The 19,219-nt window shown below is 43.2% G+C and overlaps 1 protein-coding gene across 1 annotated transcript in view; it reads right to left on the bottom strand.

The window, feature by feature from the left end:
- Positions 1-14,590, bottom strand: part of pkp1a (plakophilin 1a) — a 58,722-nt gene extending 44,132 nt beyond the window's left edge. The window contains exons 1-2 of the mRNA XM_078242327.1: positions 14,301-14,590; positions 13,022-13,125 (exon numbers count right to left, since the gene is read on the bottom strand). Of these exons, the coding sequence (XP_078098453.1) occupies positions 13,022-13,125; positions 14,301-14,484 (288 nt within the window). The 5' untranslated portion in view covers positions 14,485-14,590. The remainder of the gene's footprint in view (positions 1-13,021; positions 13,126-14,300) is intronic.
- Between the last annotated feature and the right edge of the window lie 4,629 nt (positions 14,591-19,219).

Raw genomic sequence — 19,219 nt, 5'->3', positions numbered from 1 at the left:
GCTGATAGCCCCATCCATGCTCCTTCTCAAAGGATCAGTTTAGAGGTCAAAGAATTACAATTCTGGTTGATTCTTTCCTTCCCTGGCCCCTTTGCCCCCACACTACTACCCTGCCTGGATGCCTTATTCCAACAGCCTGCTGAGGGAGTGAGCAAGTTGTTTTGTTAAGAAAATGGCCCATGAAACAAAATTTTGAACAGATCATTAACTTGACTCGGGGCATCCCAAAACACAGTACAGCCAATGAAGCGTAGCCACTGTTGTCATGTCGGAAGAACTTTGCACATCTTCCTTAAATGGTGCCGTTGGATCTTTTGCATCCATTGGAGAGCCAAATGAGAGATCAGTTCATATCTCATGAAAAAACATGTAGCACACCCTTAGAACTGTATGGAAGCGCTAGACTAACTTATGCACTCAGGTGTCAAAGCCACAACCTTCTGACTCGGACACAAAAATGCTACCACAGAGCTACAGCTGATGTACAATTATACTCATTTTTTCATCACCAGAATTTTGATTGGCTCTGTAGCTCAGTGATTAAGAACATTAGTCTTGTAAATCAGGAGTTGCAATTTCAATTCTTGCCCGAGTTGGTGGCTAACATTTTAGGGCAGCATAGTGGCACAGTGGTTAGCACTGCTGCCTTACAGTGCTAGGGTCCTGGGTTTGATTCCAGCCTAGGGTGACTGTCCGTGTGGAGTTTGCACATTCTTTCTGTGTCTGTGTGGGTTTCCTCCGGGTTCTCCGGTTTCCTCCCACAGTCCAAAGATATGCAGGTTAGGTGGATTGGTTGCGCTAAATTGCCCCTTAGTTTCCCCAAGGTGTAGATTAGGAGGATTTGTGGGATAAATGTGTGGGGGTTACGGGAACAGGGCGGGGGTGGGCCTGGGTGTTAACTCTATGAGCTGAATGGCTTCCTTCTGCACTGTAGGAATTCTATGATCACTAAACTGCGATCCTTCCAGAAAGTGCATGGATGGGATTGTGACCTGCAGTCAAATAGTGAAACAAAACACTCCTCCACTGCTGGTGAAATGGACTGTATTTTCTGTTGTGACTTTGATCAAGTTGATTTGGAACAACTTCCTTGGGCATCACCACCAGGAATTCCTCCTCTAGAACTTTGTAGAAATTGGGTGGAAAATTCTTCACGGAAAATTGCCAACAATCATTCAAATTTTTGGTGGCCAATTGAAGGACCTGCAAATAAATTCTCGAAGTTTCCTTCAGCTAAGGTACTAGGATAAACATTTGGAGAAAAAGGTGCAGAAACATGGGGAAAATGGGACAAACTGGAATGTTCTTTGAAAGAATCGATGCAGACTTGATGGGTCAAGTGGCCTGGCTCCTTGCTGATTACCACATATTTGCCGATTCCACGGAAGAATATTCTGGCAGGCTTCAAACTCCCTTTTTCCTTCATAGAGTCAGAGGATTACAGCATGGAAACAGGCCCTTCAACCCAACTTGTCCATGCCGCCCTTATTTTCTTTTAAACCCCTAAGCTAATCCCAATTGCCCGCATTTGGCCCATATCCCTCTATACCCATCGTACTCATGTAACTATCTAAAGGCTTTTTAAAAGATAAAATTGTACCCGCCTCTACTACTACCTCTGGCAGCTAGTTCCAGACACTCCCCACCGTGTGTGAAAAAATTGCCCCTCTGGCCACTTTTGTATCTCTCCCCTCTCACCTTCAAGTGAGGGTAGAAGTTTACAATTTGAAGCTACAACCGAGCAGCAATTGTATTCAGACGTCTTGTTGCAAAACGGGTTTCTTAAGAATGTGATCAGGCTTCCACTGTTAAGAAAACGTTACACCCAAAAACTGGGTGGAGAATAGGTGTGGGATAGTTGAAAAGAAACACTTTTTTTAAAAAATCCTGTTGGTGTGCGAATGTGCCAAAGCTCTAAAGACAAACATGAGTAGCAAAACTGCTTTCATTATATTTTCAATCAGCTCAAAAGTGTAAGTGGCAGACGAAAAGTTCAAAGCCTGTCAGTATATAATCAAAAGCAAGCAAGCCTGTTCATGTTTCTTCTGCTCTCATTCCTTCATGTGATTTTTATTAAGGGAAATGAAATATTAATTCAATAATATGAAGTCAATTATTTATATATGCTCTTGCAAATGTTTCTCTGAATGCAAGATTACATTAAAAGGATATATTTAAGGTCATGTGAGTCAGGAGTAGCTATTGTCTGGAAAGTGTTGGCCGAGTTGATATTTCTGGTTGGACAGTACTTAGCTGTCAACAACAACTGCTCTACCATCTATAATACCCCAAGCCACTCAGACAGGCAGGTGTCGAAAAGCATGGTCAGAGAGCTGTATTCTTAAATGAGGAGAGAGAGGTAGAAAAGGAGAGAAAAGGGCAATTCCAGAGTTTAGGGCATTGGCAGCTAAAGGCATGGCTGCCAATCGTGCAGAGAGCAATACTCAAAAAGTCAGACTTGTCGTCATTGAATATTGTCAGATTCCATTAAGCTCAAAGTCTTGAAAGCTGATCTTAGCAAAAAGCTGCAATTAATAAGTATAGTATGGCAGAGAGTCACAATGCACTCAAGGGGAGTTTTACTTCTCTAACCAGGAAACTTACGGTGTCAGTGCTTTTTCCATTGACAGAAACCCAGAATATCTCCTTTCAGACAGAGAAATTGATCCACCTTGAATTAGCTCATCACTGGTGGGGTATCACTGGATACTTCAATTTTCTCTCTCTGTTAAAGAGACCAGAGATATAGGCCGGAATTCCCCCATCCTGCCCGCCACTGGAATACTAGCGTGCGGGGGCGGACCATGTAAAGGTCCATTGAAGTCGGGCGGGAATCTCCGGTTTTCAGGTGAGCGCGGCCGGAGAATCCCACATATATCTCGTTTATATTCAGCAACTCCTGCTGAAGGGACATGCACGTCAGTAACTCCTACTGGAGGTGTATGTACATGGATGTGAAAAGGATCAGACATAGTTGTGATCATTCACAGTCAAAGAGCCCACGATACACACTGCCAAGACACTAATCAAAGAATTGTGCTATCCCAGCCAATCTTCCAATCAACTAGCCATGCATTTTGTTGCTATTTGTGAACTTGCACGGTGACAAATGACTGTCATGGTGCAATAGTTAACTACACCATGTAATGTGGCATACTTTGTGTCAGTCAGAAACATGAAAATCAATGTATGCTTCATGTGTGAAAATATCACAATTAATGATATTGTACAGTAGACAAATAATCAAAACATAGTTTTTCAATTTCACTGTGGCAGATTTGATTACAAATTATGTACTAGATGCTCACATTTTTAAAAATCACCACACTGTAGGATACAAACCTTTTCATACTTCTATTTATTTTATACTTCATGAGTAATAAATATTTTGCATCAGTTCCTAGTAAATGAAGGGTTAATTCTAGATGCATGGTTCGAGTTAATTTGAACTATATAGAACATAGAACATAGAACAGTACAGCACAGAACAGGCCCTTCGGCCCACGATGTTGTGCTGAGCTTTATCTGAAACCAAGATCAAGCTATCCCACTCCCTATCATGCCACCAGCATCGGCAGGTAGCCAATGGCAAGTCGCCTCCACGGGGGGGAAGCAGAAAATCCCACCCTAAGTTTGGAACTCAGTTCACTTTAAGACATTTTGCAATTCAAGTTTTAAACACGTATCTTGTCTCTTTTTGAAAACAAAATAAGCAAAGAAATGTGAAGTAGGAACAAATGCACTCAATTCTACTATTTGACAAATCTTGGAAGCTTTCTGTGGCTTTCATTGTGTGGGTTTTTCCAGGTCCATGAGGTCGACAGAGTCTGTGTAGACTCCTCTCAAATGGTATGAGAAAAAGTATGTTCAGATTTTTGCATGAGTAACCTGTATTTAAGTCATCACTTACAAAACTTTACTGAACATAGTCATTTCCTGTTTGTATCTCTTCCCGCATCTAATGGTGCACAAGACAGATTTTCATCTGGTTCCATAGCTAGTTAGATTTTTCCCCCGGAAAAAAATCACTAGGCTGTTGCCAGAGACTTATTGAGGGGCGCCACTCCACATCAAGCATGGCTGACCAGGAGTCTCTACTATTTTTGTCATAATTGAATTTTAAAACTGGGATCTGACCAGCTATATGAAACAGAATAGATAAAGTAAACACCTCCCTTAGTGTCTAGCAATTGGATATTACCAAACTACAATTTTCAATGTATAAAGCTCATGCCAGAAATAAAACCCACATGGCAAACTAGGCTAAAGCTACTTAAGATTAGAATCATAGAATCCTACAGTGCAGAAAGAGGCCATTCGGCCTATCGAGTGTGCACCGACCACAATCCCACCCAGGCCCTATCCACATATCCCTGCATATTTTACCCACTAACCCCTCTAACTTATGCATCCCAGGACACTAAGGGGCAATTTAGAATGGCCAATCAACCTAGCCCGCACATCTTTGGACTGAGAGAGGAAACCTGAGCACCCGGAGGAAACCCACGCAGACACAGGGAGATTGTGCAAACTCCACACAGACAGCGACCCGAGCCAGGATTCGAACCCAGATCCCTGGAGCTGTGAAGCAGCAGTGCTAACCACTGTGCTACCGTGCCGCCCAACCCTCTATTGCTACTAAAATTATTTTATATTCTCATATTTTAAAAGGTGTTTTCAACAGTGGTAAAACTGTAAGAACATAATCCAGGAAAAGTACGGAAGACAGAAGGAATATGGATAGTTACAGAGGACTAATCTAGCTATTTTCTTCGAACAAGAAATGACTAGTTTGGTCAATGGCATCAGTGTAATCAAAGACAGAATTTTCTAATGGTGCTGATTAAATAATTTCTACTCAATGCTGGATTAAGTTGAAGTTTATTTATTAGTGTCACAAGTAGGCTTACATTAACACTGCAATGAAGTTGTGAAAATCCCCTAGTTACCACACTGGTGTCACTGTGGCACAGTGGTTAGCACTGCTGCCTCACAGGGCCAGGGACCCGGGTTCAAGTCCTGGCTTGGGTCACTGTCTATGTGGAGTTTGCACATTCTCTCCGTGTCTGCATAGGTTTCCTCCCACAGTCCAAAGATGTGTGGGTTAGGTTGATTGGCCATGCTAAATTGCCCCTTAGTGTCAGGCAGACTAGCTAGGGTAAATGTATGGGGATATGGGTGGGATTATGGTTGGTGCAGACTTGATGGGCTGAATGGCCATCTTCTGTACTGTAGGATTCTATGATTCTATTCCAGCATCTGTTCGGGTACACGGGGGGAGAATTTAGCGTGGCCAATGCACCTAAACTGCATAACTTTCAGATGTGGGAGAAAGCCCACGCAAACACGGGGAGAATGTCCAGACTCCGCACAGACTGTGACCCAAGCCGGGAATTGAACTCAGGTGTTAACCACTGTGTTAAAAAATAATAAAGCTTTTCCTTGACCTTGGAGGTATTTTTCAAATTTTGAGGTAAAATAACGTTTCAAATATTGGATCCTGTGATTATGAAATAGAAATTTATGCAACGTGTCCAGGTCATATTTCAGACGGGAGATCCATGCAGAACTTTTTATTCGAATAGCTTTAAATTTTGTGAATGACACAAAAATCAGAATAAATTGTACACTTAACTAAGTCAATGTTGTTGCATGGTTTCAGCATTTTAATCCGTTTTAAGCAATCTTAACCATGTTCAGAGCTAACTCTCCCCAATTCATTCCAACAACATGTTATAGGGTGTTTATAGATTTTAAGATCTATAAATATCCAGTAACTGTTACCTCACATGGCATTTATGTTTCTTGGGTTTGTTTATAAGGTACACCAGCAGTTTGCTTTCAAATCAGGCTTCCTTCTCTCTCGTATTGCTTGCTGGGAGGTAAACAGCTATTCCTGCTGTTGGTTGAGATCATAAAAAAACAACTCTCTGCACAGGTTTCGGTTCAGTAAAGATCTTAAATATAAGTTACAGTAACTAAAACACCATTTCTAAACATGGAAAATAATTTGTTAGTTGTTGAACACTTAAAGCTGCTACCCTTTTGCTGCAGGTACCCATCTTAAACTTATAATGACCAAGTTTAATTTACTATGCCTGAATCAGTGATTCTGGATAATTTACTATCAAAAACTAAAATTAATTGACAACAATGAATAGCTATCTTGTCCTCCTGTCCTTTAGACAGAAGACTACCACCCTTCATTTACTTTTCACCCAAGACCATGGTATGAATTTTTAATTATAGTTTTAACTTTATTCATTGGTGTCACAGTAGGCTTACATTAAGACTGCAATGAAGTTACTGTGAAAATTCCCGAATCGCCACACTCTGGCACCTGTTTGGGTATATTGAGGGAGAATTTAGCATGGCCAATGCACCTAATCAACGCATCTTTCGGACTGTGGGAGGATACCCACACAGATACAGGTAGAATGTGCAGACCCCGCACAGCCAGTGACCTAGGCTAGGAATCAAACCTGGGTCCCTGGCGCTGAGAGGCAGCAGTGCTAACCACTGTGCCACCCTAAAATCCTTTAATATGCTTTCTCCTTCAGTCATAAAATCATAGCAGCCAAAATTTGGCAAATAAAATATATACATTGCAGCACTGATATTCGATTTCCAAATACAAGAATGTAGCACGTGTTTGTCAGGGTATTATTATTGAAATGATCAATCCAAGTCATAGTTTATTAAAGATGGCAAATCAGAAATGTTTACACATGTTGTGTAATGGTTATTAATTTGTGATAACTATGGATTACGAAACGTGTAGTGTAGTTTTCAGTGCAAGATGTGAATTTATTAATAGAAATCTTTGGACTGTGGGAGGAAACTGGAACACCAGGAGGAAACCAGTGCAGACATGGGGAGAATGTGCACACTCCACACAGACAATCATCCAAGGGCAGAATTGAACCCAGGTCCCTGGCACTGTGCACCTGAAGAAGGGGCTCAGAGCCTCGAAAGCTTGTGTGGCTTTTGCTACCAAATAAACCTGTTGGACTTTAACCTGGTGTTGTTAAACTTCTTACTGTGCGGCAGCAGTGCTAACCACTGTGTCACCGTGGAAATGGCACACAGCTCAGGTTAAGGTGACACTGAACTAAGTATCATAGTATCCATACAGTGCAGGAGGCCGCCATTTGGCCCATCAAGTCTGCACTGACTACAATCCTACCCAGTCCCTATCCCCAGAACCCTACAGATTTACCCTACTAATCCCCCTGACACTAAGGGACAATTCAGCATGGCCAATCCACCTAACCTGCACATTTTTGGACTGTGGGAGGAAACCGGAGTACAAAGAACAAAGAACAGTACAGCACAGGAAACAGGCCCTTCGGCCCTCCAAGCCTGTGCCGCTCCTTGGTCCAACTAGACCAATCGTTTGTATCCCTCCATTCCCAGGCTGCTCATGTGACTATCCAGGTAAGTCTTAAACGATGTCAGCGTGCCTGCCTCCACCACCCTACTTGGCAGCGCATTCCAGGCCCCCACCACCCTCTGTGTAAAAAACGTCCCTCTGATGTCTGAGTTATACTTCGCCCCTCTCAGCTTGAGCCCGTGACCCCTCGTGATCGTCACCTCCGACCTGGGAAAAAGCTTCCCACTGTTCACCCTATCTATACCCTTCATAATCTTGTATACCTCTATTAGATCGCCCCTCATTCTCCGTCTTTCCAAGGAGAAAAACCCCAGTCTACCCAATCTCTCCTCATAGCTAAGACCCTCCATACCAGGCAACATCCTGGTAAACCTTCTCTGCACTCTCTCCAATGCCTCCACGTCCTTCTGGTAGTGCGGTGACCAGAACTGGACGCAGTACTCCAAATGTGGCCTAACCAGCGTTCTATACAGCTGCATCATCAGACTCCAGCTTTTATACTCTATACCCCGTCCTATAAAGGCAAGCATACCATATGCCTTCTTCACCACCTTCTCCACCTGTGTTGCCACCTTCAAGGATTTGTGGACTTGCACACCTAGGTCCCTCTGTGTTTCTATACTCCTGATGACTCTGCCATTTATTGTATAACTCCTCCCTACATTATTTCTTCCAAAATGCATCACTTCGCATTTATCCGGATTAAACTCCATCTGCCACCTCTCCGCCCAATTTTCCAGCCTATCTATATCCTGCTGTATTGCCCGACAATGCTCTTCGCTATCCGCAATTCCAGCCATCTTCGTGTCATCCGCAAACTTGCTGATTACACCAGTTACACCTTCTTCCAAATCATTTATATATATCACAAATAGCAGAGGTCCCAGTACAGAGCCCTGCGGAACACCACTGGTCACAGACCTCCAGCCGGAAAAAGACCCTTCGACCACTACCCTCTGTCTCCTATGGCCAAGCCAGTTCTCCACCCATCTAGCCACTTCTCCTTGTATCCCATGAGCCTTAACCTTCTTAACCAACCTGCCATGTGGGACTTTGTCAAATGCCTTACTGAAATCCATATAGACGACATCCACGGCCCTTCCTTCATCAACCGTTTTTGTCACTTCCTCAAAAAACTCCACCAAATTTGTAAGGCACGACCTCCCTCTTACAAAACCATGCTGTCTGTCACTAATGAGATTGTTTCGTTCTAAATGCACATACATCCTGTCTCTAAGAATCCTCTCCAACAACTTCCCTACCACGGACGTCAAGCTCACCGGCCTATAATTTCCTGGGTTATCCCTGCTACCCTTCTTAAACAACGGGACCACATTCGCTATCCTCCAATCCTCAGGGACCTCACCCGTGTCCAAAGAAGCGACAAAGATTTCCGTCAGAGGCCCAGCAATTTCATCTCTCGTCTCCCTGAGCAGTCGAGGATAGATGCCATCAGGCCCTGGGGCTTTGTCAGTTTTAATGTTCCCTAAAAAACCTAACACTTCCTCTCTTGTAATGGAGATTTTCTCTAACGGGTCAACACCTCCCTCCGAGACACTCCCGGTTAACACGCCCCTCTCCTTCGTGAATACCGATGCAAAGTATTCATTTAGGGTCTCCCCTATTCCCTTGGGTTCTAAGCATAATTCCCCACCTTTGTCCCTGAGAGGTCCGATTTTCTCCCTGACAACTCTTTTGTTCCTAACGTATGAATAGAATGCCTTAGGATTCTCCTTAATCCTGCCTGCCAAGAACATCTCGTGACCTCTTTTTGCCCTTCTAACTCCCTGTTTGAGTTCTTTCCTACTCTCTCTGTATTCTTCCAGAGCTCCATCTGTTTTCTGTTGCCTGGACTTAACGTACGCCTCCCTTTTCATTTTAATCAGATCCTCAATTTCCCTGGTTATCCACGGCTCTCGAATCCTACCTTTCCTTTTTACAGGCACATGCCTATCCTGCAGCCTTATCAATAGTTCCTTAAAAGACTCCCACATGCCAGACGCAGACTTACCCTCGAACATCCTCTCCCAATCAACATCCACCAATTCCTGCCTAATCCGGCTATAGTCAGCCTTCCCCCAATTTAGCACCCTGCCCGTAGGACAGCACTCATCCTTGTCCATTACTATCCTAAAGTTAACAGAGTTGTGGTCACTATTTGCCACATGTTCCCCTACCGAAACTTTGACGACCTGACCGGGCTCATTTCCCAGAACTAGGTCCAGTATAGCCCCCTCTCTAGTCGGGCTATCTACATACTGTTCCAAAGAACCTTCCAGTACGCATTTTACAAATTCCTCCCCGTCCGGACCCCCAGCTCTAAGCACTTTCCAGTCTGTGCCAGGGAAATTAAAGTCCCCCACTACAACAACCCTATGTTTTCTGCACCTATCCAGAATCTCCTGACATATCCTTTCCTCCACTTCCCGTGGGCTGTTGGGTGGTCTGTAGTACACCCCCAGCATAGTGACTGCACCCTTCCTGTTTCTGAGTTCCACCCACAGCGACTCAGTACATGACCCCTCTAAGTTATCTACCCTCTGCACCGCGGTAATATGCTCCTTAACTAATATCGCTACTCCCCCACCTTTTTTAGCCCCTCCTCTGTCTCGCCTAAAACACTTATACCCCGGAATATTCAGCTGCCAGTCCTGTCCTTCTTTTAACCAAGTTTCCGTCACCGCAACCACATCCAAATTCCGCATAAGCATTAAGGCCCTAAGTTCGTCTGTTTTACCCGTTACACTCCTCGCATTGAAGCAGATGCACTCCAGACCCAGTCAGGTCCTCCTCCTCCAGAGTGCTCCTCTTCTTAGCTAGCCTTGCCCTGGCCCCCAGCTCAACCCCAGCCTCAGTATTTACTGACCTCCTGTTTTGTTCCCCAGCCCCCTGCCACACTAGTTTAAATCCTTCCGAAACACTCTAGCAAAACTCCCAGCCAGGATATTTGCTCCCTTCCAGTTAAGGTGTAACCCATCCTTTCTGTATAGTTGCCATCCTGACTTGAAGATTTCCCAATACACAGAGGAAACCCACACAGACATGGGGAGAATGTACAAACTCCACACAGACAATGACCCAAGCCGGGAATTGAACCTAGGTCCATGGCGCTGTGAGGCAGCAGCGCTAACTACTGTGCCACCGTGCCACCCAAAGGTAATCAGCTTCATATGGTGGAAAAAGAAATGTGGAGATGCCGGCGTTGGACTGGGGTAAACACAGTAAGAAGTTTAACAACACCAGGTTTAAGTCCAACAGGTTTATTTGGTAGCAAAAGCCACACAAGCTTTCGGAGCTCTTAGCCCCTTCTTCAGGTGAGTGGGAATTCTGTTCACAAACAGAGCTTATAAAGACACAGACTCAAATTACATGAATAATGGTTGGAATGCGAATACTTACAACTAATCAAGACTTGATTAGTTGTAAGTATTCGCATTCCAACCATTATTCATGTAATTTGAGTCTGTGTTTTTATAAGCTCTGTTTGTGAACAGAATTCCCACTCACCTGAAGAAGGGGCTAAGAGCTCCGAAAGCTTGTGTGGCTTTTGCTACCAAATAAACCTGTTGGACTTTAACCTGGTGTTGTTAAACTTCTTACTGGGAAAAAGAAATGCCAGCAAATCAGAGCCATAGATTATTATAAATTTGCAAGCAGAGCTATCAAGTATTTGTAAAAAGAATTAAATATTCTTTTACATTTACACGTTGGTGGTCTATTTAATTGCAAATTATAATTATTTGTTTCACAGCATGACTAATTGAAGTGAACAGTGATAATACTCATACCACCACTGATCACCAACTTCAAACAGGATAGTTTAAAAAGAAAGAGTTATTCAAGACTGAAGAAAGGATAGTTTTTATTCAAGGGATACTGTTCCATTTTTTTGATTTGCATCGTGAAAGCATTGTACTTGAATACAATAATTGCAATTTTGATACAGTGTCATGAAACTATCAAGCCGGAAATTGAATATATTCTGAACTGTGGGAATATGCGAGTAAAATAATTAAGGCCGATTGTGTGAATGGAACTAGCACGTTTGATATGTTAATGAGTTTAGCAACACCGCAAATAGACGCTTACCTAAGGCAATATTAGGAAGAATGGGTGCAGAAAGTGAGTGGATTTGAATAGGTTGTTAAGACTTCAAAAGGAAGAGATGGAAACTGTGGAGGAAATGTGTCATAGGGGAGATGTATAGCTAAAACACAGAAATGGAGATAATTAAGTCTGGGAGAGAACAATTCAAAAGAAATTAGGTCAGATAAGGGAGAAATTTAAATTAATGGTTTTTTTAAAAGGAGACACCGAAACCTGTGCAGAGAGTTGTTTTTTTATGATCTCAACCAACAGCAGGAATAGCTGTTTACCTCCTAGCAAGCAATACGAGAGAGAAGGAAGCCTGATTTGAAAGCAAACTGCTGGTGTACCTTATAAACAAACCCAAGAAACATAAATGCCATGTGAGGTAACAGTTACTGGATATTTATAGATCTTAAAATCTATAAACACCCTATAACATGTTGTTGGAATGAATTGGGGAGAGTTAGCTCTGAACATGGTTAAGATTGCTTAAAACGGATTAAAATGCTGAAACCATGCAACAACATTGACTTAGTTAAGTGTACAATACTTCTATTTTATCTTGTATTTTTCTTCTATTTCTCAATTGACAGTTACTTTATTAAGATCATTACAAAGAGTCAGGGACTTTTGCAACTAGATTTCACATCTCTCCTCATACTATTCAAATTGCAAGTGCAACTGAGGGTAGTTGTTTCAAGTTTCCCTTCTGGGATTTGAACAATGTGGCATTTACCATCAATTGTGTTCTTAGCAGTTGGCACATCAGTTCAACTCTGGAAGACTGCTGCAGCACTGTCAACATTTTCACCTTTGTTAAAAAATAAATAAACCAATCTTCCAACTGTTTGTTCCCTGGTGAATGCTGGAATCAGTGCTAGGTATCTCCATACTGGCCAATATTCCTCCCACAATCAGCAAAAGCAACATCACAGTTTGGCTTTCATTCATCTCAAGTTTGTTTGAAGAGTTGAAACTTTGTACAAACTGGCTGCTGTCTTCGCCTAACAGCAACAGTAATTAAAATTGTTCCCAACAGTGTTGCATTGTTCCCAACAGTGTTGCATAAACCAAAATTTAGAATTGGTTACATCATAACTATTATTTCAGCTTAAGTAGCAACTTGAATTAAATCATTTCAATTAACACTTGCATAATTTGTATTGTTAAAGGGAAATTCACCTGAACATCAGAACTAAATTATGTAAATTGTGTCAAATTGTGTAAAATGGTACAGAATTTTGCTCCACAGTGCAAATGAAAATATAAATATATTTCCAAGAATAACTGTTTTACTGCCATTCTTTCAAAATTAATGAATCAGTAAGATCTTTGCAACATTGCTGGAAATTAGATAGCCTTTATATTATGGAATCTACTTATCTGAAAACAGACATGGGCAGCAATCTGACAGACACTTTTATAATCTGTTAAATGGATTGTAACACAATATTAATCTGATTTTATAAGACCTTTTTGCAGATTACGAAAGCAAATATGCTGCCAGTTGTAGATCGAAGAAAAGTCTTTTTAAATTACCTTGCGTCTCTGGGTTCCTTGATTCTTCATGGATATGTTTCGAAATGAATTTCCAACATCAAGAATGTCTCTTTGGTTCATGTTCCACTGTCCGTTTGATACTTCTAATCAGACAGAAGCAGAGAGAGAAAAAAAATTATAAAGCAATAACAAAATATTCAAACTGGCATTTTGCATCTTGCCCAAAATAAATTACAACAATCACAACAGTCAGTTCTAGCAGTATGTCCCATGGGACCAAAAGATATAGGACAGAATTAGACCATTTGGCCCAAATGCTGCGCCATTCAACCATGGCTGATAAGTTTCTCAACCCCATTTCTTTTGCTTTTCCCCGTAACCTTTGATCCTCTTACAAATCATGAACCTGTCTCTGTCTTAAATACCTTTGATGCCTCCATATGCTTCTGTGGTAATTAATTCCATAGATTCACCACCCACTGGCTGAAGAAATTCCTTATAATCTCAGTTCTAAAGGGTCATCCCTGGACTCTGAGGCTGTGCCCTCAGATCCTAGTTTTCACCTACTAATTGAAACATCTCCCCATGTGTACTCGATCCAGGTCTTTCAGTATTCTATGTTACATCAGAACTGTAGAATAAAGTATTAGATGTGATCCCGGGTGGTATAATAATTGCACTGGGCAGTTTTGGCAAAATTGAGGTAATTGTGCAAAAAGGGACATAACAAATCCATCCTGTCCTATAAATTATATGCATCACCAGCAATATTACATTATATTTACATAAGCAAGATTTTGTAAAAAAATTAAAATTACAAGTGCCTGTCATTGTAACTTAAGAGTTCAACTGAAATAAATCATGCCTCATGAGACAGCTCAAGAAACCTCCCACCAACAGTACAATTCTCAATATGCCAACGTTTGATCGAGACAAAATGCAAACATGAAATATATATCAGTAGTAAACTGTAATGATCATTCAAAACATGCCTTTGTAAAATCCAAAACAAAGCACATCTACTCCAAACCAGCAGAGGAAAATACCATTTCAAGACAAAGCGAAATCCCAATGTTGTTAAACACATTATGTATCCTATTAAAATAGTAATTCGTTCAGATTAATTTAAATTAACGCAGCATCAATAAAGTTTTGTAGCGGTGCTCAAATCTCTACAGCATAATAATTGCAAACGTAAGATTGGGGAAAAAGGCAATAATTTTGACTTGTTCCTTAATGATATTTCTGCAGAAAGTAAAACTTGTACTTGTATCGGAGTGGGGGGGGGGGGGGGGGGAGAGAGAGAGTGGGTCCCTACCTTTTTTAATCAAACTCTGCTGATTTCTCTTATTCTGCATCATTAACCGCACTTGGCTGCTCACTCTCTTCTCACTGTCCACTCGAGCCAAGGTGCTCAGCCTCTCGGGTGGCGGTAGAGCCAGAGTGGAATTATCCTGATAATCAAAGATTTCACCGGCTGTAACTGTCTTCACATAAGCCATTTTCACACTTTTTTTTTCACCCCTCTGGTCTCGACAACCACTCTTACACTCTCTTTGATTCCTCCCGTCCGTCTGCCTGCCTCAGACTTGTTTGATCCTCTTCCCTAACCTCGCCTGAACTCCGTACCTGAACACCAATGAGCCTGGGTGGTGTCGGTGCTTGTTTGGTTAGTTCCTCTGTCAATCAAGCCAGAGCATTTAAATGAGTCATTTGCATAAAGCGACTTTTTAAAATGGGAGAGAGAAAATGCTGTAATTCTGTGTAGTAATGAATCAAACAAAAAAGGTTAAAACTTCCTTCCCCAGTGTTATTCCTCCTTGTCTTATGTTGCCTTTATGGTCTATGGTTCCACATTAATCTGCCACTCCCTGAACTGCCCATTACCCACAGTATTTCTAGTCTTTGAGTAAACGCAGATCCATGAACTAAAAAGGTTAAAGGGGAGGGGGGTGGTGACAGCCCCTGGTGCTGTAACTAAAACAAAATGTCAATTGGAAGTTTTACTGACTAAACCAAAATATCATTCCCAAGGGGTAATGGTGCACCCCCGAGCCCCCATGGCACCGACTGGTTGCGGCAGGCTCACTCCTTCCCTAAGGCACCCAGCTGTGAATGGAGCCGTGGCAGAGGGGCAGACAGTCAGGTTGTGGATGACACCATTGTCCACCCACTTCTTGGACTTGTTAATGGCCCCCTTAGCCAGGCTTAGGGGCAGGCTGATGAGGGGGCGCCCTCATCACATCCCGATTCCCTGTCCCCACTCCCACACCAGGTAACCAAAGATTAGAAACTTGGAGCTGAAGCGCGACCAAAGATTGAGGAGCAGCCCCTTCAAATAACTAAAAAGGGAGCTGCAAACCTGGACAATTTATATAAACATGGAACAGGGACTCCCCTTGGCAGCAGGAAAGATATTCAGTCAGGGGGTTCGTGAATCTCCTTCATGCACTAAAGCGGCTTCTGGTCATCTGGGACAATGGCGACTTTATCTTTTGTCTTTACATCTGCATCGGGCAATTGACATGCGGATCAGTGTTCGAATCCTGTCCCCAATCAAAAACTAAAAATGACTGTTGTGTAAATGTATGCATGTTCAAAGCACTTGTATGAAATCCACCGCACAATTATTGTAAAGGTTCATTTTATGCAGATGAAACCATCAAAACAGATGAAAATCATCTGAGTGTTTTTGCACTCAAGTATGATAAATAATCATTTATGTAAGTTTATTTATAAGTGTCATAAGTATGCTTACATTAACACTGCAATGAAATTATTGTGAAAATCCCCTCGTTGCCACACTCCGGCACCACTCCGGGTACACTGAGGGAGAATTTAGCATGGCAATCCACCGAACCAACACATCTTACGGACTGTGGGGGAAAACCAGGGCATCCGGAGGAAACCCACGCAGACACAGGAAGAATGTGCAAACTCCACACAGTCATCAAAGCTGGGAATCGAACCCGAGTTTCCCGACACTATGAGGCATCAGTGCCCCCATTTATTTCTAAGCTATACATGTTTAATTAGCACCATCAGTAATTAATAGCTGGAGTCATTATTTTATCAAGACGAAGGGAGGAAAAGAAGATAGAATTCTTATCTGGTCATTTAACCACAGGTGGTGAGCAAATAAAGTCCAGACATGACTTCTTTACTCGTACTGTTTCTATACCTTCAGCTTATACCACGTTTTTGATATATTAACAGCTTTCATTTGATATTTGTTGTAAGGTGTAAGTGTGGACCCAGATGAAAGTATTCACTTGCTGCGCCTTTGAACTAATGGCCATCAGTTAACCAGTTGCAGTTTATAAAGTATAATGCTGAGTACGCAGAATAAATACATTCTCAAAACCACCGAGATAAGATTAAACAAAACTTGACCTGAAATGGATGAGCACACAAGTTGGAAGAGTAAAATGGTCTATACAAATGCTGCAGGAAGAAAAGAGAGGGGTCGAAAGAATGTAAAACTTGTTAGACAAAGAGGGTTATATCTTTGTGCGATAGTTTGAAGCAGACAATCAGCACACCCTTTTTATATCTTTCATAATTATAAAAGAAGCTGCTAACTCACTCTCACATGTCTAATGCTACCACCCAAAGCCAGGAACCAAGCCAGAGATCTGGGAAAAAAACTGAGGCCAAGCACAAAATCTTTTAAAATGAGAACACTACTACAGGCAATTAAAAGGGAATGAAAATCATGAATGTCACAAATGTGCTCAGCTTAAGAGGAACAATTCTGAATGACTTCTTCCTCCACAGAATCATAAAACAATACTGATGTTACACTGATGTGCTTAGTTTTTAAAGACAGGGGCCAGAATTGTACCGCCCTGCCCGCCATGGGAATCGGAGCGGCCGAGGGGTGGAACATGGAAAGTCCATTGACCTCAGGCAGATTTAACGGTTTTGGAACGAGCGAAGCCATAAACTCCCACATACGGTTTCTAATTTTTCTTTTTCTGTCTGGCTGGATCTTTATAAATATATTGAAATCCTCTTAAAACAATGGAGGACTACGAGATGACTACGATATGTAAGCTGGCATCCCACCAAGTGGGATGAAAAACAGACACTTAATCCTCTGGAGAGTGCAAAAAACTTGGGGGCAATTTGAGTCCACACTCTCTGTCTGGGGGAATGGGGGCACATACTCAAAATCCGGAAAGTTCGATTCGCACCAGTGAGTTTCCAGATCTTACCGGCCCCTAGCCGATGGAATGGTGTGAAACACATAGCGGGAGCACAGAAAGTTCATTTTAATCTATTAGCATGTCATTAGCGAGCACTCTCACCAGGAATTCCCCCTTCACCAGATATTCAGCGGCCTCCGCCTTGATGTCACACCAGCGCCACTTACAACAGGTCTACATGAGTATGAACCTGGTGCTTCAGAATGCTCAGGCAGTCAACACCCTCCATAGCGTGCCCTGCTCAGGGGGAACTGGAGAGGACTTGGGGGAAACAGATAAATTCAACTCAGGGTTGGGCGTGGGGTCCCAGAACTGCCATTTTGGTAAGTGGGGTCAGGAGGGGTCACTTGCAGGCCTTACTTTCCCTTCATGTCGGAGTACCCCTTGCTTTAAAGCGGTTGTGAAGGCTGACATGCATTTCCCATATCCTCCATCCTGGGTTCCTGTCCATATCGCAGCTAAGGGAGTGCCCTTCCTTAGTAAGGGCTGACAAGAGGGTGGGAGGGACATAACACCGCCATTCTCACACTCTAAGAAGTTTAACAGCACCAGGTTAAAGTCCAACAGGTTCGACATTCTCACACTCCACAGGGATGAGACTTTGTGAGTGAATTAAGAAAAATTTATTGCCAAACATTCAACACAAAATGGTGACCTATCTACACTAGTGCCTATATTCACCAGTGCCCACTAAGTGCCTATGATTTCTTAATCTTCCTGACCCTCCTGCTACACCTAGATGTATCCCCAGCATCCACAGCTGAGGGTGAGGCGGCCTGCTGACTTCCATGTCCTTTTATCTGAGATGACCTTGGCGGGCATGTCCCAGGGGTCCAGGACTTTGAGGGTCCAGGCCTGCTTTCGGGCAGCACAGATTTTTGACTCCTTTCCTCCTCAGTGTCAGGGGCTGGAGATGCGTTGCTCACAAGGAGGGAGGTATCAGATGGGCTGGAGATGCTTAGGGTCCCGTGGCTGGAGTGCCCCAGGCTCTATTCCTGCCGATCCTTTTCTCTTCAGGTTCCCAGGGGACCCTGTGTTCATTCATGGGATGGAGGTGCAACTAGAGTGAGATCCAGAAGCCCTGCCATCCTCTGGCACTGACACTCATGGATTCCCACCAGTGTTTGCACCTTACAGTTGAAGCCCTGCACCATGGTATGGACATCTCCTGCCATGGAGTGCTTGTTCTGCACCAATGTATTCACTGTGGTCACAAGCCGCACAGAGTTGGCCTTGATGCATGTGGTGGACTACAGTTGCGCCTTTGTCCTGTCTGGACCACCGTTGTTGTGTTTGTCATGCCTGGACACATCCCCTGCCAGCTCCTCCCCTTGTCACCTAGTATAAAGGTAGCTGTTTCCTCCCCCTTGTTCAGTTCGGGTCGGTTATCCATTGGGATATGCTCCTAGTTCTGTAATGAATAAAAGCCTACAGTTGTATTGGCACACAAGTAGTCTTTTGCCTAATTGAGAGCGCTTCAATTTTATTCATTACCTTTGACCGATATGGAGCAGCTTTTGAAGCCTGACAGATTAACTCTCGACCCTCAAGAGGTTGGCGCTTCTGATAGTTTTGACCATTGGCTGGACTGTTTTGAAGCTTTCATCAGCGCCTCTGCGGTCGTTGACTCCGACGGCGATAAGCTCCGCGTGCTCTGCGCCCGGGTAAGCGATGCAGTCTACCGTATATTCCGGGATGCTACTACATACGTGGACGCTATAGAACTCTTAAAAGGGCAGTTTCGAAAGAGCCCTAACGTGGTCTACGCCAGACATCTCTTGGCTACTTGCAGGCAGCAGCCAGGAGAATCGTGCGCCCAATTTCTGCGCGCCCTGCGGGTTCTAGCTCGAGCTTGTGACTGTAAGGCTGTTTCAGCCGCTCAGAACACGGAGGACCTGATCCGGGACGCCTACGTCGCGGGTATTGAGTCTATTTACATTCGGCAGCGCCTGCTTGAACAGGGTGGCCTGGATCTCCAGAAAACGGCCACGATGGCTGAATCCCTAGAAGCGGCCTCCCGCAATCTCGG

Source organism: Mustelus asterias, chromosome 25, assembly GCF_964213995.1.
Source record: "Mustelus asterias chromosome 25, sMusAst1.hap1.1, whole genome shotgun sequence".
In the NCBI taxonomy this organism is placed as follows: Eukaryota; Metazoa; Chordata; class Chondrichthyes; order Carcharhiniformes; family Triakidae; genus Mustelus; species Mustelus asterias.
The sequence above is the reverse complement of the archived record's forward strand: the minus strand, read 5'-3'. Positions and strand labels throughout refer to the sequence as shown.